The sequence below is a fragment of the Athalia rosae genome, chromosome 1, assembly GCF_917208135.1.
Source record: "Athalia rosae chromosome 1, iyAthRosa1.1, whole genome shotgun sequence".
NCBI classification, from domain to species: domain Eukaryota; kingdom Metazoa; phylum Arthropoda; class Insecta; order Hymenoptera; family Athaliidae; genus Athalia; species Athalia rosae.
The window spans coordinates 8,914,551-8,939,350 of NC_064026.1; the positions used below are offsets into that span (position 1 = coordinate 8,914,551).

A 24,800-nucleotide genomic window follows, 5' to 3' on the forward strand; every position below is an offset into this window, starting at 1 on the left:
ACCACGCAAAGCGAGGAAAAACTCGTACCGCACGAAAATATCTGGAAAATCAAGAGTCGATCTATCGACTGGTTGGCAGATCGCAGTAGAACGTGACGTCGCGTCTTGACCACAACGACGAAAAAATCAAAGGCTATCGTTATTATCAATAGATCACATCGAAGTGACCCCACAATGTAATCGGGCGGGCGCGTGCAACGCCGATGTTATAAAATATGCATGACTCGTCGGAATATATACCTATTGCGAAATAACGCAACAGCGGTAACGATTCCCTGGAGTTTCAGCGGATCGAAATGGTCCAGTGAATGAGGTAATTACCACCGCGGCAAGAGAACAAAAAAAACCGGCAGTCTGGATTTTTATCTCTTCTCAATCTTGTATAGGCTCTGATTAACCGCGCGTCTATTGTGATTCAGCGTGTGTGTTCGGTGGGTACTCCGAAAACGATTAATTGAAATGAAAAATTACCGTGTAACGAACACTTTCGAGATACAAGTGATTGTTATCTTTCTTTTTTTTTCCAGACAATTCATCGGCGTGATAAACTGAACTACTAATTAACGAAAACGAATCATATCACCGTACGTAACTTTGTGAAACAAGTTCTTAGTCTCCTGAAAATTGCGCTCATATCCGCCGTTCTTTTTTCGCCGATGGCGGAGGTGAATCGATTTCCGGGCAATCGACGATCGAATCCGATTCAATGGGTGATCGAATTTTTCTATGGCCAATGCCCAATGATCGCGCATCGTTAAATAGTCCTCACGTGATACGTTTGTACGGTGGAAATATCTGATCGCGATTTAATCTCGCATTGAAACGATGTTTAATGGCTTGTTGGCGTATATAATAGACCTTTCACGGGGTAGAAGTATCTACGGTTCATACTAATTCGTTCGGCGATTTGAAACTCTACGTTTTATGCAGCTAGCCGCTTGTACACTATAGAGAACAAATTATCGGTCATATCAAGGTCACAATCCTGTAACGCGGAGGTTCCGACTGCAATGAATTATACGCAATTACATGCATACCATTAAACCTATACAGACGGGGTATATTTACGTGCGCCATATTCTAGAGCGATAGGCAGATCAATGGATCCCATCTCGATATTTCTACGACTGAATGAATCCGGTGTGCGGATATCCAATTCGCGAAGATTAAGTGCGAGTGGCACACTCCCCGCGTATATAGATATATCTAATTATATCTGCCGCTGCATGAATATAACAAACTGTACATTGCCTCCGGTATATTTATTTTTACAAGAGTTTAACGAAGCATAATATCGCAAATTATGATCTAATCTGGCAGGACTAATTCGCGGCATACCCGCTAGTTAGAGGATTAGAAAATAAACCACAATAATTTTTACCACGTATAATAATACCTTCGATATTTCCTGCCTAGTAGTGTAGTCGCGGCAGCTGCTTCCGCGCTCTTTTGGTTTTTTCTTTTTTGGTATCTTCTTCTTTTTTTTTTAACAAAAATTTCAGAGTCCAGCTAGACAGCGTGCACTAGGTCGTGACATTCGTCTGACTTGGAAGACGGGGAACTGAAAGGTGCGGATGACGGAAGAGGCTAACAAACGAACGACCGGGACCTACGGTACGAGGACGCGCGACGTCATCAGGAGTCAAGGAGTCGAGACAACGGTATATTATAGCGCTCGTGCAGCGCCACATCTAATTGTTTACCGAGAAAACTCGGTGAACCCGCTGCAATGAGTAGGAAGGTACGTACGTACGTAGGTAGGTAGGTAGGTTGGTAGGTACGAAGGTGACGTATACAAGTTCGACGCCGTCTAGAAACCGCTGCTCCAGGTTTATTGGCTACTTTCCGCGGGCACTAGGTCGCCTTCTCGTCGTCACCGATCAATTAAAGTGGCAACAGGTACGGGACAGAGAAGTAGCCCCGCACTCCGCGGTTTCTTAGTAATTCCATTATATGCCGAACCTTCGCACACCGTGTCGCGTCGCCGCGCCGATTCGATCGATCCGCCCGACGAGAACTTATCGCTGTCGCGAGTAGAAATCGAACAGCAACGATACCACAATCAACGAGTCATTCGCAAAATGATCAGCTGTTTCCAGACGGCTTGACTAACCGACTCGAAATCCTAGGGGTGGCCCAAGTATCCCTGAGACTGGCTCTCGATCGAAACACGTCGTCCGTTGACCCGTGAAGAAAAAATCATTATTTGCGAAACAGATAAATTATATCGAAGAACGGAAAACATGCACAAGTCTGCCACGTCTTGGGCGTGCAACGGAAAGTCGAGAGTTCCAAAACGAGAGCGGGTAAAAAATAGCGAACAATTGTAACTCCTTCTTCGCAGATCGCACCTCCGAATTTACGTGATTTTTCAAAGTTTCAACCGTTTCTAATACAGTTACCGAAATCGCTTCGTAGCACGGGTTCTGAAATTCACCGCGAACGTGAGGGCATGCAAAGGTTTACTTTCATATTCGCGCGGTGCTACGGACTTCGAAGTTCATCAAACTAGGAAGCACGTCGTACCCGTTCAGGGTCTTCTAATGCTTACAGGGGACATCAAAGGAACACCAGGGCCTTCTAGGATACGGCATGAATAAAACGCATTATAATACTTATCGGCACGCATCGTGAATTCTAAAGCGTGTATATGTGTATGTGTATATAGCTACGTACGAGTCGCGAGGATGGATGGATCTCTGGGAGATCCGACGAGTCTACTTGTTCCCGAATCAAAGCAGCCTCCACCACCTGAGTCTACCGCAAAGAGAAAACGCAGCCAGGGTTTATACGTTATATCTGCATATCCTACCGGTCCGATGTAATACTCCGCCACATAGACGAGCGCATTGATTTACCGAGCAGTTTGTCCCAGAATACAACACAACGCATTACCGAGACCAGCGCGAGACTCCTGTCCGATAAAGTGTATAGATACAAATTAAACGTAATCAAGAAACTTTCCAAAGGAATATCGCCGATCAAGAACACATCATTTGTCGGCCATGCGAGACTGATGAATATTTCCCATCACACGATCCGTCAACTTGACCTCGACTTGTCACTACCGTCAACTCGGAAATGTGAAACCGCACAGTTACCGAAAATACGCGTTACGGGGTGAGCGTGACTTCGCGTCTGCCGACTCCGAAATCTTGTTTAAAAATTGAAATACGCCGGATTCCGCGACGTCGTGAACGTTGATAAATTTTCATACTTTTGACGAAGGAGAACCTTGAAACAAAGTAAAAACATTTGGAAGTCAAATCGAAACCTGTTGAAGCTCTAATCACGGGTTGTGCGGCTGTGAGTCACGCGACGCCTTCGCCCGGCCTGTCAACCTTTACCCAGTTTTTTTTACATCGAAATGTGCATATCTCTGCGAATATGTAATTATTCACGTGATTGTGTATCGCGACGAAATACGTTGGCGCGTTTCTTTCTTTTCCGAGGCGTATCGCGAGCGTGCGGGATACCCGATGTGTATAATCAAACATTGCGTACGCTGTTATACGTACAGTAAATCGTTTCGAACTCAAGTGGGTATTGCCGGTTTGTACTTCGTAGCCGCAGGGAGCGATACAATCGAGTTACAAGAGCATTCGTCGCTGCACCATCTGCAGCGTTAAGGGTTTACCTAGGGATTTCTCCGTTTATCCTTCACTCGTTCTCTCCTTTCTTCGCTTTTCTTATATCGACGCTCATTCACACTTCACCATTACGAGGATACTTTTTTTCATGAGCGATCGAACACGTTGAGAAACGGAATAGACGAAATAACAACGAACGATAAATGAAGCGTAATAGAGGGTGTCGAATAATTAACTACCATCAGATTCGTATCAACGGTATACAGAGTGATCGAAGCGATATTATATCTCGAGGGGATTAACTAAGCCCAATTCTAATCAGAGAGCGTGCCTCGATTCTCGGAAGATCGCGCGACGACAGATAATTAACGGGCCACATAAGTGACGGGGAAAAAATTTCCACATTATCTTCACGTACGAGATGCGTTCTACATTATCTAGATTGAATAGCGTATATAATTCGTGTAAAATTTTTATGTACCTATGAGAATGTTAATAATTATGTTTTCAATACGCTCGATAACTGGCTCACCGTCTAAAGCAAAAACCATAAGCGATATAAGCATATTTATTCCCACGGATTGAATTCTGTGAGAATCCGTCAATATCGTATAGCTCGGTGGTATATAATTAATATCGTGATAAATTTATAAATGAATTCGATGAACCGAGATTACGTTTTTTCATAATTCTCTCTCTTCAAGTTCAATTGCAGAACGCTCGAATGGATTCATTTTTTAATGACATTTATATTGATATTCCAGAATTATTGGCATGAGATTGTATAAATAAGCCGTTTGATTGCATCACGCGAAGCAACGATCTATGGAAGTATAAAATTAAACGAAGCAGCAAATTAAATTAGTCGATATCTATGCTCCTTGCGGAGCTGAGGTGGAGATATTCGATTTCAAGTGCTCGAGGGACGCCGGATGCGATCGCTGGTGAATAAGATTTGCGGTATGGGATCAGCTGAGCGCGCGCACAGAGAAATCCGGAGTCATCGCGCTACGGTTTTGACGATACTCGAGCTTAATCAAACGATTTTAATCGTATCACGAAGGTACATAAACATGCGGCGATCTTCGCAAATGATCCGAGCACGGAAGAAAGCGTCGTCTCTAGATCAGATGATTTCTAATTCGTGGGGCTGCAGCGGCGCATCGCCGTCAATTCCACGCGAATAGAATCCAAGTATATTAGATCGTCTACCTTAATGTAACCGTCACGCTATTCGCTCGCAATTTATCTTTCAATTAGAAACAGTAAACTTCATTCGCAAATCTATCCCTTATGCCGCTTCTTCGCCATATTTCGATTTATATCCCGATCGCATGAAATCAACGTCGCGGATCCGATTCTCCGGTTGATCAAAATTAATCGAAATCACTACCGACGCTGATTCGAATTATGCCGAACTTGAAATTAATCGAAGATCGGGGAAATCACCAATGAAAAAATTCTAAAAAGATATGATCATGCGAATAACGATCGAAACTGATATTCGTCGTTGGAGAAATTATGAAACTGTTGCACAATGCTTTCTTCTCTGGGTCGTTCGGTCATCCCGCGGTGCTGCAGTTGCTGTACGGAGGAAACTTTAACCGCGTATGGCAATTCCTGTTCGACTCGTCCGGAACGTTAGCCATAATACTCCAGTCAGTAATACCGTAAATCTCTCCGGGGTACAGTGACACGGTGCGAGGTCCGGTTTCTTTTCGAGGCACGTCGACGTCCCTTTCGAGAAAAGCGAGGTCGTCCTTCCTACGGATCGGAGGAACACGCGAGGTGATACAACACCACCGGTTGAAAACACAAAAATTTGGGTTCGATTTCAAGCCCTTCACGTAACATTCCTACTTTTCCTTTACTTTTCTTTCCTTTTTTTTTTTCTTTCACGGTTACTGTGTCAGAATATTTTTTCGATCCTCGTTTTCTTTCCACGTGTAGCTTTTGTCGCGGCGTAAAATAATTATCCCATGGGGGACGATAGATTTCTATACCGCAAGTTCGTACGAGCGATCCAAAGGTTCTCGATTTCAATGTGATTTAACGTCCGGTATTCGAAACAGCTCCGTGGCCGACTTCACTCCGTAATTAATTGGCAAATCAGTTTTCGAATCATTGAGTCGATTGAAACGTCGCTTCGAGTGACTCGTGGAGTTTGTATTACGCTATACGGCAGCGGCGGCGGCGGCGGCAGCTGTACACCGTAGTGGTGGGATGCTAATTAATGATGAAAGATATTAATTGTCCATAGAAAATGCTTCGCGTAGGTATAATTCAAAGAAAACTTACATCCGATATATGTACCCATTATATACAACGATGGGCAGTATAATGTCCGTTCGTTAATCTTCGTTACAATCTCCTTAGGTGCGCTTATTATCCAAGTGCAACTTGAACGTGTATGCAAGTGCGAAGCGTCTCTTTAGTTGCAGAATAAAAAGAAAGAAAAAAGTTCTATACAAAAATGAAAGAAAGAAAAAATCGAAGTAACCAATGGCCATGTATAGGTATACGTGTATACTTACGCTCACTTTCTACCCCGGATACACAACTATTTCATTGAATTCTTTTGTAAATCTACATAATATATAATAAGGTACGGATATAAATACTATATACGGTACGATTTCTCGTTTGGTTGAAGAAATTAACAAATAGTTTCCTATTTCCATATATAATCCGTCACGCCTCTAATTCAACGACGTATATCTTATCGCCAGGCATACATCAAATGAAACCACATGGGGTATAATATGCGTCTTGTAGAATGATTTTTGAATTAGAAAATAAGGTGTATTATATACATATATGTAAAAAGAAAACCAAAAGGTATTCGGTTTCCCATACTTTCTTCAACGTATAAACTGTACAACTATTCGGTTCACCTTATGGTGTCAAAAATATTTCACCGAATTGTATCATAAAAGTACGCGAAGCTGAAAGAAAATTCAACCAGGTCATTCGGTACCTATAGTAATTGATTAATTGATTCCGATGATCAGAATCGAACAGTGGCAAAATTCGAGTATGACTGATTTGGAGAAAACTTTGAGAAAAAAAATGACGAAGATCTTCACGAGAATGCCCCATGTTTGTAAGTATACCTCGCTGTTCGCCGTACGATCTATAGCTTTTTCATAGCTATTCACACGATGCGTAAAACCCATGAACCGCGCGGCACGATTACCTATTCCATAACTTATCTCCCTTTCGATCTCTTCCCGAGCTCGGTATAAAGAAACTCTCCGCGGGGTGTGTCGATACAAGCTTCGGACACGCGTTCAACTTGCAGGAAACACGTAGACCGCGGTACGGGGTACCCGATTGATACCGAGCCGCGCGGCGTGCGAAACTGACCTCTCGATGTATGGAATATGTGTTGGCACTGTATATACGACGACTGGTCAATTCTCTCGACTATAGAAAACAGGGTGTTACAGTAGTTCAGTGCTTACTGCCGACCAACAGGAGGAATTATCACCGCTGGCGTACCTAAAGCGGTTGGTTACCCAGAGTACGCGATATTCATCTGTTCACAAGCTCCACATAAGAGCTCTGAGGGTCGCCAGCCGTGAGCTTCCTCAATACAAACGACGAACACGATCGTTCTCATTCTTCGTCGAACAAATAATCCGGTAATAAATATTCGTGCGAAACTTTCAAACCAGATTTCCTGTTACGGTTCACGTCGATGGAAAAATAGACGCATGGAATCCCGGAAAAATTTTAGAATTACGCAAGTGGTCAGTCTGTCTATCGACGGCAGAAAATTGGGAAAGTTGATATTTTCCATCCTGGATTTAATGGCCATAACTTTTTCTTTATGATCTCTGAGATAGTGTAATACGAACAAGTTTCAGGTGCACAAACCTAAACTCAATGAGAGGTGAGATAAAGATTATATATCTCTAGTTTGTCTTCTTTGGCTGTGCAATAAATGTTTATTGCAGTCATTTACAGCTCAACTGTACAGAGGAGATTCGTCGAGACGGTAATTAGGTAGTAAATCAACACTTCGACGGCCAATTTCTGTCAGAGAAAACAAATTTCGTGGTTGGCGGGTTTTTTTTTACACGTTTATATCGTTTTCGTAGCGTATGTAGATTTCTTATAACCGAGTGATTTCAATGCCCGATCAAGAGCGTAATCACGAGCGCGTCATTGGTCGGATTAATGAGAATTACACACCAGTTTTCTAAATGAGTAAAATCGAAGTTGCGTTATATGCACATGCACGGCATAACATGCATCGGAAACGGTAATCCTAACCGAGACGGAATGAATTTATAACTAAATCAATTATGCGCTGTAACATAAATTTAAACGCTAGGGATTTGTAAAGTACACACCTCGAGGTAAAAGTTTCAATTACTCCAAGGTGAAGATCACGCGGTAATTGTAAAACCGGCACGAATATAGAGTATGTAACGTACCTATACGTTATACACGGATATATACGTTACATTGAACATTTACAAATGCGTAAGACTCGTGGGACAAGTTCTGGGACAAGTGAAGGAGATCGCGAGTAGTAAACTGGTAGCAAAGCAATGACCGTTGTCGTTGATCTTGCTGCAATAGCGCACGGTGTACGTTACACGCTATATGAATATGTGCACGGAGTCTTTCTTTCGTAGCATCTCATACGTCGTTCTATATTTACGTCCATATTTACGTCTTCGGTCCACGCACCGCTCTTCTTTGTACCCTCCGCACCGGCAACGCCGGAAAAAAGCTCTCCGTTCTTTTTTCTCCGTTTTTTTTTTTTGTTCTTTTAGAATTTTTATTTTTCAACTTTACTTTTCCGGTTATTTTCGGTTCGCGTTTAGAAAATGCGGATATGTGCGTCGTTGCCACGGCCGGAATACCAAATCCTGAAATTCCGGGAGCACGCCTGGGGGAAAATAGTGCGAGAGCGCGTTACGGTAGGTCCCACACAACCGGTAGTGCCCCTGGTATCGCGGTCACGGTGGTCGTAACATTATAGTAATGCTTCCTCCGAAGGTTCAACAAACGACGATCCGATGACGGATTGATACCACTGAAGAGCTAACTGCCCGAGCCGCGCGTTAGAGGATCAAAAAATCACGAGCAGAAGGAAATACCGGTTAGATTACCTACTGCTCCTGCAGCTCACTGCTCGAGATTATCACTCCTATTAATCGGAGGAACTGAGAGTAAAAAAATGGTCAGTTTTTAAAATATTTTAGCGCTGAAAACGAAAAGATAACGCGGCATCGAATATAGTGATTCGTATATTTGATTCCTCTCGCGTCTTTTATCGTCCTTGAGATATGCAAAAAATGGAAATTCTGTTCCGTGGATATACCCATATCGCATCACCAAGTTTTATTAATATTTTCGATCCAATTACCGACCTGGAAGATTGACCTCAGAAGAGCCTGAGTTGTTGTTTCGTTTATTTTTTGTTCCTTTCCCCTCAACACCGAATACTTGAGAAACGATGTCATTAATCTCGAATACCGGTAACAAATACGACGTGAAAGTTCAGAGGTGTGAATGATTCGGAAACTTGAGATTTCAAAAAACGAATACTCCCTTGGATTGGAATAGTTCATTACGCTACGCATACCCTATATTACGATCATCGGATCGTTCAGCTATACCGCAAACTTGTCGGTTAGAATTAGTGCCTCTTATGTTGTATTATTCCAAAGAGGGTGGCTAGAATATAAAACCTTGAGAATATCCAGAATTCGGTGATTTGACAATTGTGGCTTCATATCAAATGTCATCGCGGTCATTAAAAATATGTTATTTATTTTTCAACAATCTCAAGAAGACATCGGGTCATTTATTCTTCGTCACATTGATGAAAGAAACAAAAAAAAAAAATTGTATCATAAAAAATTTCGAGATTTTATTTCTTTCTAGAAAATATTTGCCCACTAAACCACTTCCATCATTTCTAAAACCAAGGTAAAGTTACTCGCTGTAACCGATCTTCACCTCCGAAGCATCGGAATGACGTAAGATTCAAGACTTTGTATCGGTATCACTACACGCTGTGAGAATAAGACCGACATGGAACTCCAGGTATGTCGTAGCGATCGTTGCCACCTTCCCACAAGCAATGAGAATTGTGAGACAAAAAGCGAAAAAAAAAAAAAAAAACCTCGAACCGTTACCGTATTTCAGGTGAAACCAACCGATGAAGAAGAAGAAGCTGAACCCACGAGAATCGATCGCTTTATCCGCGCATGTACGCCGCAGGTTGGAGCGAGGCCGATTCTGAGCTATGACAATAATCTACAATTAGTCTGTAACCGGCTGCTGGTTCTCTGGAATATGAACGATACCGGTGCACTGCGGCCAGATCTTCCTTCTAGATCGCTCGTTTTCTCATAGTTTTTTCCGATTACATTTGTCCAACATTACGTACGGCATTGTACATCTCTTCGGAGTTGCACCACGCGTATACTTACGCATATCTTCGCCTCCTTCTCGACGCCTTATAAGTAAGGCTGAAACGGTACACACGATAAATCGGAACCTTTTCAGATCTGCCGTTCGATCGCGACGAAAGGAAAGTAAAGAATTTATTTTTCCATTTCTCGTCCGAAAAATTATTGAAGATCGTCCAAGCTTATCGAAAATTGCGCACGGTGTACATTATAAAAGTTGAAACAGTGATATCGTTGGACAATCAGAAAGCGATAGTTTTACCGGTTTTCACTCTCACTATCGGTATACTGGACGTTTGTCCGTGTTTCGTATAGAGCCACCGAGCACCGGGCTGTAGCGAATTTACGGCCAGTCTCCGCAAATTGGCTACACACGGAAGCATTCCATATATTCACTCGCGTGACCCACCGGCGATGTGTATTATACCTGGATATAGTATGTACCACGTATTATCGACACCTTTCCTTCACGCTAGCTGGGTGAAGAATCGAGATTATCCGATTCTAAGTGTCAAGGCGAAACCTTATCCTACTGCTTTATGGATGCAACGCGCGACGAACGAGACATCCGGGAATGGGTGAGAAAGAAAAAATTTTGATCGAAAAGCTTCCATCGGATCGCGAACCGAAGATATCCGATTCACCGTTTGTCGGAGGAGCTAAATATGGGCAGAGTAAATGGCTCAGGCGTATGGCTGGGTTTATGCACCAAAAATATGAAAGAAAGTAAGGAGCATACGGTGAAGTGTTTTTCTCTGTAAATAGGTATGACCATGTTCATCCGTACGTGATATCTGATGAAGAGGCCGAATAAAATTGTACGTAAGAATATACGTGAACCTATATCATTATACGTATAATATAAATTGGAAAGTACCTACTTCGTATATTTGCAAATGCACCGAGATGAAAAATCTCGAAATTATTTGGTAATTGTAATACCACCGTATAATTACTATCGCAGCGTTCATTCATTTGAAAAGCGGAAATCGATTCGATTATTCGACGCAATGTACGACGATCGTTGTTGACGTGACAATAAATCTGATATCTTGAGAGTAAGTTTCACAATAATTAAGAAACGACAGGTGTGATAAACCGAACACTTTCAAAGTTAATTGCAGAAATGTATAGTACAATGCTACAGATAACTTAGCTAGCGTAGATAACAATGGAAATGGATAGATAACGATACGAGTGCATGTTGCAGCTGCAGTTAATTGCAATGCCACTCGAGAAATGACTAATTGCGACCAAATCGGTACGAAACGTGAATTTGCCACTATTTCATTCTACGATCGAAAGGAGGAATGCAGCACTGACCGCAAAAACCGTTTAGAATCAGCGAAAGTTGTCGCGTAAATTCGAAAATAATTCTAGCGATATAATATGTAAATGGCAGAATTTATTTTGATCGTAACAGAAGGGTTTCCGTCGATATGATCCCATAGCTAATACAGACGTGAGCGTACCTTTACTTCCTTGACTAGACAAGTGACTGCTCGCAGTCTGTAGTCATCAAGTTTTTTATAGTTTCGAGCAACAGCACGGGTCAGCCGGGATCACGTCGTTTCACGCTGATTTGTTGCTCGCTGACACTGATCAACATTTTCAACCACTTTCGACTACTTTCTACAACATATTCGCCCTCGTGAGCACAGGTGTGCAACTCTGCAGAATTATGCACTAATTAATAGCGACCCGTTTCATTATAATAATACTTGAATTTTATTTCCTTTTTTAAGGAAATAAACTCGGCAAAAATAATGCTACAGATTGTGAGAGTGCCGTAAAAGATGCCAACGAGAATAAATAAATTTTCAGCCTTCAAGGTAAAGCTACTGTTATAAGAAATTAAAAATTATTATCAGATTTTCTACTAAGCAGCTGTGGTTGAAAAGATTGCAATTATACTCTCCGACCTAATATAATATGTTTAAGGATACGTTCTCAATTTTTTGCATCCTTTAATTAAGTGATTCTGAGTTAGCTAGAACTTCCATAAAAAGCGTGAACGATTCATCGCTGACATTTATGAGAGATAATTTGTGAATTCAAAAATTACTTGAACCGTCTCAATCATTGTTAACGACTTCTGCATCGCTCGCCTCGGGCGAGATCGGAATAGAAGCGTCAAATAAATCCTAATAAATTCTGAAAAGGAAAACAAGAAAAAAAACGAGTAACCGGCTAAACATGCTCCATACGAATTTAATAATGTGCAATGATGCCTATCATAAACCTCGTTGTGATAAATAACGTCAGAGCGTCAGCGGACATTTAAGAATATGGCTAAAGAAAGTTTAACGTTCCATTAATGGGGATCAATTTCTTTTTTTCTACGTCATTTTCCCTGTTTTTCTTGTTAGACAACGAAGACGCTTTCAGTTTCATTTCGCATCAAACAATTTCCAGCAATAAATTAGACTGTGACGAATTTCAAGCTTCGACGATTAGAGTTCAATGTATCTATGATTACACGATGGATCCCTCGATAAAATTTCGGTAAACGACCCAAATCTCCGCACGATCCACACCGCGTATATCCCTCGGAAGAGGCAGCGAGTTTTTACGCTGGCGGCATTTTTCGCCTACGTGTCCATTAAAGATAATGGCGTCGACTCGATCGTCTTCCTGAATCGCCGGGTTGATTAATCTTGCGGAACACACGTGACGCGGCTTATCCGAGTTAGTTAGTTCAACAGGACGTTCATACGCGGGGGCTACTGCAGAGAAATCTTAGCATACCTATATACCGTTTCGAATGTTCACTCATAAACACATGTTTGGTGAGATTTTTCGTTACACGATGAGGTTTTTTTGTTTGTCGTGCACCTCATCGCACATAGAATTACGCTTGGACTTTGTTTCGCGATTCTGTGAATAATTATTTGAATTGCGTGACCATTTGTGCGCAATCGATCTGATTAACCGAATAGAATAATTCCTGCACATAACAGTTAGGTATGCACAGGATACAAGGATACGAAGTATACGTTGAAAACGTCGCGGATTCAATTGATCGATCGAAAATTAATTCGGCATTGAAACCGTTAACGATTTAATCGTAACCGATCGATTCATCACATCTAAAAATAACTCATCGAGGCGTGGCGTCGTCGGAGTAACGACTAGTTGAAAATGCACATTGTTGCACTCTGATAATGCAACGATAACAAAACTACGATTCGATAACTCCGCAGCATTCGATCGAAAAGAAAAAATATTCTCGCGATAAAATAAGAATACGAGTGTGACGATTATTTGTCAGAAACGCGAAAGCAAAGGGATGGAAAAAGTAGCCTTGATCCGCTTCTCCAGGTTCGGTACGTTCGCTGCACCAGCGGCAGCGATAAGTCCGCGCGAGATCGATCGTCATTCGACAGATCTTGCATATTTATTTTATTTTTTCTATATGTTATTTCACTCACCATATGTTCCATAGCCTTCTCCTCGAGTTCGGCTCTGCTCCAGTCGATTCGAAAACTCAGGGGTTGCAGACGGGATTCCATTTCGCGTAGCCATTTCCGTAGACATTTCACCTCGTGCTCCAAATCTGAAAAATTGTAAAATAATTTTTTTCAAATTATGAATATCAAAAGACCAAGTCCGAGATTATCATCTCTAGGTAATGAGAATCGCTTCTGGAAATCAGCTTTTTTCCTTCGTAAATCGTTGACCTGCTGTTGGTATAAGACACATTAACAACATTACTGGTCGATGGCAACTGAAAGCTTCGCTCTGTTCATCAGTTGGTAAAGACTCAGGCAGCGAATCTCAACCATCGATATCGCAGATTCCTTCGATTGTTGAAACCACTCTAGAACCGGTATATCTATCCTATGATAAAATGAAAGGTATTTACCTGCAGAGACGTCGTGTTCATCAGAAACCGATTGTTCCCCTGGTGCCATGATCTGCTCAACGAGTTCCCACTTGGTGTTGAGATGATCAACACGCCAGGCAACTTCATCTCTCAGCGTCGGAGCTCTGGCTACCAGTTTACTCGCTTGTTCATTGAACAATCTTCTTCTGTAAGCCTTGCGCCGCAGCTCCTCTGTGTGAGCCTGTAAGAAATGACATTTTCTCGGAATGTATATTGAGCATCTTTCTCTTCTCTAGATATAGCAAAGCAGACATTAGATAACGTTCGAATAACAGCGTATAATTTTTATGAACTTACCACGCGCAGACTTTTGTCGAGAACGTTCTCTTCCTTGGAGTAAATCAACTCCTGGATAGCTCCAAGCCATGCATACAATTCCGAAAACTGTCCGCTCAGCTCCTTCAATCCCCATGAAAGAATTGAGACGTCACCCTCATCCCATGCAAGTTCGCCGTTTGCTTCCTGCGAATTAAATTATGAACCGTAAGGCACCGTGAACCAATCATAGTGACCAATCAATTTCGAAAATTGACATTTTTTTAATCTTTTTTTTTACTGCAGCAACATTAAAAAGCTGAACTGACCGATATGAAGTTTGTTTTTTCTATTATTTCTGTAGAGAATTTGTACCTTGCAACTGTCGATGAGATTTGTGTCCATAATGTAATTGTAGTTTGACTGTATCGCTGCCCAGAAATCATCTTTATTCTCGTCCCGACTTCCCCAGGAACGACGCCACTGCTCCTGCTCGGGATCCTTCCTGATAATTGACCGAAACATGTTTCAATTAAGATTTATAGCAATGAATTTCCCCTGGAGATTACTGCTTTTTTTTTCTCAACAGATTTATGTTATTTAGTCAATGATTATCCGAAGGTAGTTTACCGTTTTTTGGTGAGGCTGTTATAAGGACGATCCGTTCGTAATCTCGCATGCTCAGGACTTTCTAGACTTCCGCTAGAAGGTTGCAGCGAGGATAACGAAAAACTCATTTTCATGGATGTTGAAAAATCTGAAAACGGATAAAAATTTTCTATATAATGAAAGATTTCAATGCAGTTCTGTTCGCGATACGTCTGAACCGGACACCATTAACAAAAGGAGGTCTCACACAGAATTCATGAGAAAAATTATAGTATATTTGCGTTGTTTTTCACGAAAAGTTGTATCGATTCTATGCTCGTTACGAGAAGTTTATACGAATCAATTCGCATACCAGCCGCGGGCTGTTAGAGTTACATCGACACTTTGCTCGCTCGGTCTGTTACACAACCGAAGCCCAATGGGAAACTAGATACCATGTCAATAATTCATAACTCGAATTATTAAATCAGATATTCAATAATCTGTGACCCAATACCATAGATATATTGAACCAATACCATCCGGCGACTCAAAAATCATGAGATACAGCCCGATCAGTCGATTTTGAGTGTTATACGAACGTACCATGTTAATACGCCGAAAATTATGACAACTCTAATTTCTAACTGGCTTGCCTTGCGAAATAAAAAAAATTAAACTTTTTCTCATTCCACGATCGTGAGATATTTTCAAACAGTTCCCGATTAAAACATACAAAGAATCAGTTGGATCGATAGAACGCGAATGATTGTAAAATCTGAAATTTTGCACTTCATATCCGCGATGGCATCGATCGCTCCAATCGGCATTTTCTCGTTTCAGAACAATTCAGCATCCGAGTATTACTCCGATCGGCAGACCGCGGGAACACGTGCTGTTCGAGTTGTTCGTCGATGAATGAAAGGGAAAGAAGCAAAAGACGATAGGATAGGATAGGAGAGGACAGAATAAAATAGGCCTCGCTTCGAGCCAGGCATGTCAGTATGATGTATCGGATAAACCTGCTCCGTAAAGTCTCGAAAGAGCTGGTTCCAACGTCTGGTACCCGAAAGGTTCCCACGGGCCTCACAAAGATGAACACGGTGTCGGTAAATTTTCGAATACGGAGGTGCCTCGGGGTTTTCGTAACTCGACATCGAACCGTGGAGAATTTATTGAAGCTTTAACGGTGGTGTCCGTCCATTTGATAACAAACCGACGCGACACTTGCATCTCAACACGCCGCTGACGCCAATAAGTAGTGCAACAACACACGCGACAATCCTTTTGCTTCGAAATAAGTTTTTCTCGAAAGTTTTTGAAACGTGCCCAGCAAAAGGCGATATGACACGATCGAGATTATGGAGCGCAGAAACGAGGTAAAAAATGTTTGAGATATTAACGCGGTTGTTTTCACGAAGCGAAACCGATACGTGAGAGATTTTTAATGAAAAATATAGAGAGATATAGAAGGAAATTTATAAATTTTGAATCTCCAAGTAGAATTTCAGAAGTTTTTACAATAATCATTTCGAGAGATTCGGAATTTTAAGGCAGAGTAATTTATTCCCATGGATGTCAAGATGTTTTATAAACCAATATATACGATCGGTCGAGTAATATCGCCGCGTTAGAAATGGTCTTCAAATTATTTTCATCGCGGAATATGAGCCCCGTTTGTACGGTAATTAGCCGAGTAAACTTGTGTTCCGATATATGAATAGGTACCCATTAGTTCTTATTTCATAATTTACGACTCGCGTGTTTGGATCATAATTATGACAGATAATCAACGTGATCGGTCAGTCACACCGGAGGTAAGCGGCGAACTGGTATATGTATATTATCGTGGTAAATGAAGGAAGATAATTACAATGAAAGAAAAAAAAAAACAACAAACAACAACAACAACAACGAAAAGGAATGTTTTGTCTCATGAATAAAAAAGAGTTTGTAGAGGAGATGCTCGTGTACCTACATCGAACTCCGAATGACTGGACTCTGGAGATTCAACGACTGCAGCTAAACGACTTACGTATATATAAGCTACAAATACGGCGAAGTTAATTGCTTTGTAAAAAGCTACGAGCGACTAACGGTCGGAGTATCCACTTATACGTACAGAAACACATCCCTTTTTATGTACTTTCTAATAGACGGCGCCTTCGCTGACAAATTTCAACAAAAATATTCCTACGTTAAAATAAATTTCGTACGATATTTTTGAAAATTTATTTTTACCGTTCCCGCATCCGATCTTTACTAATTTCCTTTTTGGTCCATCATCTCCAAGGTAGGTTTAACAATTTTTACGGATACACAACAAATAAATCAAACGGCAATGATATAACTTCTACCAGACGTAATCTACGAGTTACCGATGCCTGGCGGATATGCTTCGACGATGCAACTAGTCGGACGCAAAGGTCAACGCTGCTCTATAATCAACGTAAACGCGATCCCTAAATGTATTCAATTATCCGGATCCATCGAGCCACGAAATCAACCTCGGGCTACAGATGAATTTTATTTCAACTCTATCCACAACGATCAAGGCCAAGAGCTACCAAAATTCATTGCTACCATTTCCTGCCCCGTAAAGCGATCTCATTCGGCGGCGGGAAAGTGTTAAAAATCGAAAGTAGAATAACGAAAATACTCACTTGCTCCTACCGGCGACATGGTTCGAACGAGCACCGTATCGGACAGATAGTGCTGATCAGGGTCCAAAAGCAGGACGTTCCGTCGTCTCAAGTTCTTCGGGTTTTCATCCGATAACGAATAACGCTTGTCGGAGGAACGTGGTGCAGGTTTGACGATATTTTTGATTATAGTTGCTTCGCGCTTTCGATATTTCGAAGATGAAGTATAATCGTTACTCTTGAGAGCGTTGCGGTTACTGGAACGCAAAGTTCTTCGATCTGACAATGTTGATTCGACGCATGGTTGACACCACCGGGACGGTCTGTCTTGGTGATGATCGTGCGTCCGGTCGCGCCTGACTAGCTTGCTGCAGAGAAAATGAAAACACGATTGCACGACTGCGCCAAAACAAACGCTACACCGATATCATCGACAACCGTAAACACTCTGTTAATTCGACGACGAAAAACTCACCCAAATCTGCAGGATTGATTGCGAGACGTGTCGTCGTGCGTTTGCTGTACAAGAGTGAGCGAAATGTCGAGAGGGTACGTTAAGTGTTGAGAAGATTGATGTCGATGGGTTCGTTGACGATGGTGCGGATTGTGACGATTGAGGGGGTGACGGTGGTGATGCTGTTGGTTCGTTTGGTTGTGAAGGGTAAAAGCGGGCGAATGAAGGTGCGGGTTTAGGGTATGGTGAAGCCGCCTTTTCGCGGCGTTACTGTTGTCTTGCCATCTCTCCTTGACTCCGCGGGATCGCTCGGCACGAGCTCCCGTACTTTCCTGGAACAAAGAAAAACGATCGTTCGGTCAGATTATCTGGTCGAAAGTATCGCGACATAATGGGATCGAATTTGATTTTAAAAGTACACAATGGTGTACGGTCGGACTTCAGATCGATTTCCTTCGAGTCACCTCGGATTCCTGAAATAAGAGAACGACGCTCGTATTTTGTGGCAAAGGTATTACGGGTTACCGGGGGCCACTTATCGAGACGGGGTGTTTAAATTTAGTTGAGCCGGTGGGCAAGTCACACTCGCTTTTATTATGGGATTTGAAAATAAAGCAATCGTAGATTCGGCATTTCTCACCGCGGCCCAACGGCCAATGCGCCGTACTCTCGGCTCGAATACTTCGTTCGTTTCACTCCAGAAAGACCGGCTGACCGTAAATAGATGCGACGATGCATCCAGTCGAAATAGTAATACCTTCCAACCCTCTCGCCGACCTATCTTACTCGCTCAGAAATTACTTCGTAGGTCGTTACTTATACGACCCGAGCATAACGTTAAATGTATCCGACACCTTTCCCGACATGCCAAACCCATTAACGGGCCAAACCGATCCGTAGCCGCGAATTGACATATCATTCCCTTTTGACTCTGTGGAAATAATTAAACCGATCTCCGGACGTTGTTACGATTGGCTATTAAATTTCTTTGATAGAGAAAGAAAAAAAAAAAGAAAAAAACGTAGGAATAAAAGTATCGGTGAGGTGTGAAAACAGTGTTGAATCGAGCGGCATTAAAAGGTCTGAATGAGTCGATAGTACATAACGAGTATATAATTAGGAGAAAGATCGAAGGTGAAAACCCACAAGTGAAGGAGGGTCGGTATAGCGTGTGGCCACGTGGTGGTTCGGCTGATACAGCGATGACTAAACCCACTAGAAAATTCAAATGAGTCTAATCTCGGAGCGGTTTTTTTCTCGTTTCACTTTTTCACCCCAACCTCGATCAGAGAATATCCGTTTTCTTACAAAAACCGTCGCATCAAACACGAATTGTGAACTGTATTAAAACTGACGACGCTTCGCCTGGTCTAAAGCTATTAACAAAATACGAATAATTGCATCGGTATATCTATAAGGAAGTGGGATAAAATCGGGAGCACCTCTTGGGACTGGTTGCTGGTACACACTCACCGCATTGTAATTCATGATTTAATCGTAATGGGCTGGGCTCACCGTGTCCATCGCCTCTATCGCAGAGTTTCGTCTACATTCTATACGATTGCGATACGAAATACGCACACCGATGTAAGAAAACAGGTATATAGGTGGGCAATGTACGTACACCTGATTTCCCAACAAGTTCAGCTTATCTATCGTGTTGGACAATTTTTTTTTTTTTTTTTCCTACTTGTATTTATGTAGATCGTCTAACAGTATCACTGTTGTCTAACAATAAGTCTGGGGACCGTGAACACCTGCGGTGCATTTGGGGTGTGTTTTTCAATATCTATATGTATCTAATTTTATTTAAATCCGGAATTCCGTATGGACTGTGAAATTTCATTCGTTTTTTTTTTTTTCAAACCCGACTTGGATTGATACGAGGTGCATCACTACAACATTGAAACTTAAGTTAACAAATCCGTGTAATAAGTATTACGTGGTGTTCAGTGTCTCAATTTCGCACTTTGGTGTAAAAAGGTTTCAGTCACCGCGGCGCTACGTCGAGAAATCAATCCCACGAAAGTAACGCCCATCAATGCGTTTCGACCGTACAGTATAATTCTATCATCCAACTACGACAGAGATTACGAATCACTTGCTATTGAATTTTTTTTTTTCTCTGTCCTTTATCTCATTCACTTTTATAACGTCGGCGTGCTCGGTAGCCCTCACGCACATTTAATGGTGAAATGTATCTGGAATAGATAAAGCTTAATACCTTCCGGTTTTTTGTTAGATTGTTATCAGTAGCACTACACCAGACCGCTCGTTCGTTAGCTTCTCGAGGCTACTTGATGAGTATTTTAATAATCTAATTTTTCATCCCGTGGCTCCGTCTATATAATTAGTTTAAAACAATACGAGGCCGGTCGTCGTGCGTAAGTGTTTAAGATCTTTACGAGAGTAAGTCTCACGGTTGACTGCGCAAAACGGTGTACATAAAACGCGACGAAATAATATACGAAGGAGGTTCGATTGTTCAAACGAACACACGCTAAGCACCGTAAGCTGCTGCGCCTTTTCCATGGTTCGTAAGACCCACATGTCCCCTTTACCTGCAGCTCGGAAGAGACACATCGCAATGATAAACTGACACCAATTGCCCTTGCAGGCTAACGAGGCACACGCGAAGAATCTTAGCTATGGTACGTATAGGTTTATCGTCTCTTAAGTATATCTATATTCTTTCGAAAGACGTTTATTATAACAAAGTTTAGGTCAGACTGTCAACCGACCTCGTGTAACAGCGGCACACTTTCTTGCGACTCTTTGAACAAAGAAAAAATTAACGTTTTTCGAGAGTACGAACACGAGCGCATGAAATTATTATACATATACGAATAGTCGTACGTGGGAAGCTGAATCTACGATTGAACGGTATTTTTAAGATTATATTTTGAGGAAGATACGATCGCCACAATTATTCATCGATGATGTACGGTGAGTATCGACCGATCATCTGATTATAACAGATGGACAGTTATTAAAACTTGTGATCAAGTTTTAAACAGAGGTATGTAAAAATGAATCGTTCATGCCACGACCAATGGCGGATATCCCAGTCCCAGGGAAAAAGACTGAATGGTCTCATGAATAAAATCGAGTTGTGGGCAATTTAGATTGACGAAGAAAAATTCTGAACATACGTGTGGAGTGTAATGATATGATATTGAGAAAAAAGTACGGGACAGAAATTCGAACGACGAATGAAATCAAATTCGGCGTGCTTGTAACGCTAGTTCTGGTATAATGGAGATTTTTTTTTGGAAAACGTGCAACGAGAAGCACCACGGCCTGAACGAGCGTTCAAGAGATCTGAAAATCACCTCGAGTCGACTGGAGCGTCGAGGTTGCTCGAGAGACGCGTTTCTGACTCCAACCTTATGGTATTAAAGGCCTACTGTTTGCTTTTCCACACCGTGTTTGCGCACCACAAGATTGCTCAACTCTTGCACGCCATTGAAATTCGTTGGTTATCGTCGCGTAGTTTTCTTTCGTCACTTCATGTGTTTTGTGACATCACTCCGATTCGAAGATGACTCGAATCGAAACCGAACAACATCACCCTGTTACTATCCCTAAAGTCTATTGTACAGTTGCACTTATGCGAATTATTGTAGCTATAAAAATCATTTCGTTCACACGTGTAACGTCGATGTCACAAAACCAAAGGGTGTCCCAGAAATGATCGTGACATTTTTCGAATAAAATATACACGGTGATACTATCCACTCAACGGTATCGTGTGCAGAGTTTACGATATTTACACTCCCGCAGCAGTCACGCGCCCTTTCTGATTTCAAACTGGCTGGAACTCCTACTGACACACATGATCCACGTTGCATAACATAATGTGGGTTTGCCCGAACGATTATCGCACGTTTACTAAACTTATTATAACCATCGTGAATTAAAGTCTTCATGGTATATAATAGAAATTATTATCGAATCTCTTACACGCTATCGCAGGCCCCGGTGTACACAGGTATACATGCGCACGTGCGTTTATATATATTTATATACATTAGATTTGGAAAAAAAAAAATTCAATTTATTTTTATACTCGGAAATAACCAATATATTTTTCATCCCATTGAAACATACCATATTGTAAGAGCCGATGGAGATGAAGTTGCGTCAGCGAAGTTGATGCAGATGCGTTGCGTACTAACTATACATATACACCATTTTTGGAGCTCGTATGAATCTTTGAATATTTATAAGTGATATTACCATAAAAAAATATCATCACATATCGGCTCCCGCCCAATCAAGTGAAAGTTCACCTGTGTCTTAAGTCGAATTTATTACGCGCGCGGTAATGAGTGTATGTAATTTTTCTCAACAGTTTTGATATCTTCCTTGCATCTACCCCCTTCTTTTTCAATTCACAGCAGTGTTTTTACTACAAAATAGATGAGCACACTAATTGAAAAAAAATTAATCAATTCAAGAAACATAATGAATTAATGAATTGTTATAAAAATTATCATTATGATTGAATATTTGGAAACCAACGAAAGTTACGCAATAAATTATCGCTTTCGGTAAACTAGCTGTAGGGGTAATACGTATACATCATAGGTATTGGGTGATTGTTCAAACAGCTGGTCACAAAGCTACGCTCCCGGCTGTGCTTATTACCGTATGTTCGTATAAGCGGTTGCAACGCCACAGCTATAGATTCAGCTGTATTACGAAATAATTAGATAGAAAATGAAGCGCGTCTCGCACGTTGGTGTAACCGTAAAACTAAATTTTTTCTTTTTCTTTTCTCCGAGAATGAATCGACTTCGAATTCGATAACTCTTTCTTCGATTTAAATTGAAAGCCCGAATAAACGTTGCTTTTTGAAGAGCTTCCGTCTGAAGTGGGCAATGCATATGCGTCAGACGACGACGAATACACGACTATACTAAAGTCTGAGGCGGTATTTCGACGCCGGCCGGCGTCAGGCGTCGCTTTTACAAACAGACGAAAAAAAAACAATGAGAACTCTCTACCGCGAGGAAAAATTTTTTAAAGGAAGTGCGCGCGGGCGCTATTCTCGTCACTCCGTGTGCTCCGAAATTCCGTCCAAGTTTTAAGATGAAACCAAATAGAAAATGGTACCGTGTACATATAAAAGTCAGACATCAGCGGTGCACCTCGACCATTGCCGAAATATTTCAGCTGCGTCTCTTTTTTTATAGTCTCGAAATAGCCGCGCCGCACGAAACTATGCGAATTTCTGCAGATGCCAACTCGCAGCTAATACGCAGCTGCGACATAACCGCGCGGTTCTTACACTCGAATTTTTTGGGAGAATTTTCCAAGCAATGCACGAGATGAAAATTCCATTCTCAAAAAAATTCGACGTAGCGTTCAAGAATTAAATAACGAGTGGTCGTATTCCATTTTTTGGTACGTTTCCGTGCAATTTGTGCGATCGACGAGAACCGGTGAAGGAAAACTATCATTGGAAAAAAATGGCGCAGCGATAACGACTACTTTGAACTTGGTTTCGACGACCGTTCAAGTTTCTGCCAAGTTACCGGGATACTCGGAGTACAAGGTGTGTATGCAGGTAGGTACAGGAGGCGGGTGAGGTAGACCCATTAAGTTCATTAGCCTTAACAATTATACGAGTTATTAATTAAAAAGTGTATGTACACGTAATCGTATAGTACTAGACTCGGTGCGGAATTACATTTCAGATATACATATTTACATTATCGTACGGCAAGAGCTATGAATTTTATGGCCTGTGAAAGTTACCGTATAAAATACACTCGAGGTAATCCGACAAGTGATAAGCTCGATGCTGCACCGATTCGATGTTCGTTCCACGCCTATAAAGTAGATCTCTGTACACATGAGATATAATATTGATCTTCACGTGCAATTCGTGTAACTCGACACTTGCATCGCGCACCACAGAAAACCAGATCTATTTCTATCCAACGAAATTTGTTGCCTAAGATGTATATAATTCGATATAATATTTGCTAAAAAAAAATTGATCGAATAATTATTCCTACCTACCGAAATTCGCGCGAATCAGTCCAGTCTCGATCTTCATAAACGTAACGCGCCGCACTTATTGTGAGAAAAAGCACCTTGTCTGTATTTGATAATTATTAATTATTGCAGAACTCAAACTGTATAATTTTGATCAGACCGAGTATATTTCAACTCATCGAACGGATCGCTCGCAGTAAGTTGAACAAAACTCTGAACGCGCCATTTTCGGCAACTCACACGTATACAATTATATCCACACGACGAGGTATACCCGCGAGTATCGCGGAAATGACAACGCGATAGAACCAAAAGCCAGATTAGATGTACGACCGATATCTCATTGTTAGACATTTCGCAGCAGGTACACCCAGGTTTATTGCTCGTTCTATAACTATACAACTCGATTCTCAGAAGTGGCACGTGGTATTAATTCTATGTGGCCGTAATCCAGCGCATCCTATCGCGTATCTTGTTGCACTTGACGTGTCGAAAAAAAGTGCACACACACCGTACGAATGCAGCTAACCTAATGGTGAAAAATCGACGATACATTTTTATTGTCGAGGTTCTTCATTTCTCGAAATTCAGATATGGATGAAATTTTTGTACAGAATTTTCATATGAAGGCTCCTGAATTTCGACTCGCGAAAAAAAAAAATTCGGAGCAACGGTACGATAAGAGAGAAAAAAAACTGTAATAAGCGGTCTTTGGAATCTTAAAAATTTCGAGGACAATTTGAGCAGAATATTTGCCTGCATCGGCCCAATTAAATGAGTCTGGTGAAGTAAACTTGATCAAACAGTCTCGATAATATACTTGTAATCCTGGCCTTCAACCCGCGACGTTACACAACCTTGGGACAAAAACATCTCCGGAAAATTAACACGTATTATTATTTTCGTGGCTAATTGTCGTGACGGTTCGAAATTTGTAATTCAAAT

General features: G+C 41.5%; 1 protein-coding gene across 3 annotated transcripts in view; it reads right to left on the bottom strand.

The window, feature by feature from the left end:
• Window positions 1–24,800, bottom strand: part of LOC105686046 — a 150,188-nt gene that overhangs the window by 97,650 nt on the left and 27,738 nt on the right. For 2 of the 3 annotated variants that reach the window (XM_048652085.1, XM_048652094.1), the window contains exons 2-8: window positions 17,871–18,181; window positions 17,417–17,763; window positions 14,796–14,922; window positions 14,541–14,670; window positions 14,208–14,372; window positions 13,890–14,091; window positions 13,456–13,580 (exon numbers count right to left, since the gene is read on the bottom strand). In XM_048652085.1, the coding sequence (XP_048508042.1) occupies window positions 13,456–13,580; window positions 13,890–14,091; window positions 14,208–14,372; window positions 14,541–14,670; window positions 14,796–14,922; window positions 17,417–17,763; window positions 17,871–18,181 (1,407 nt within the window). Of the gene's footprint in view, window positions 1–13,455; window positions 13,581–13,889; window positions 14,092–14,207; window positions 14,373–14,540; window positions 14,671–14,795; window positions 14,923–17,416; window positions 17,764–17,870; window positions 18,182–21,959; window positions 21,978–24,800 lie in introns of those variants that run through there. The other variant, XM_048652089.1, reaches the window with a different exon arrangement.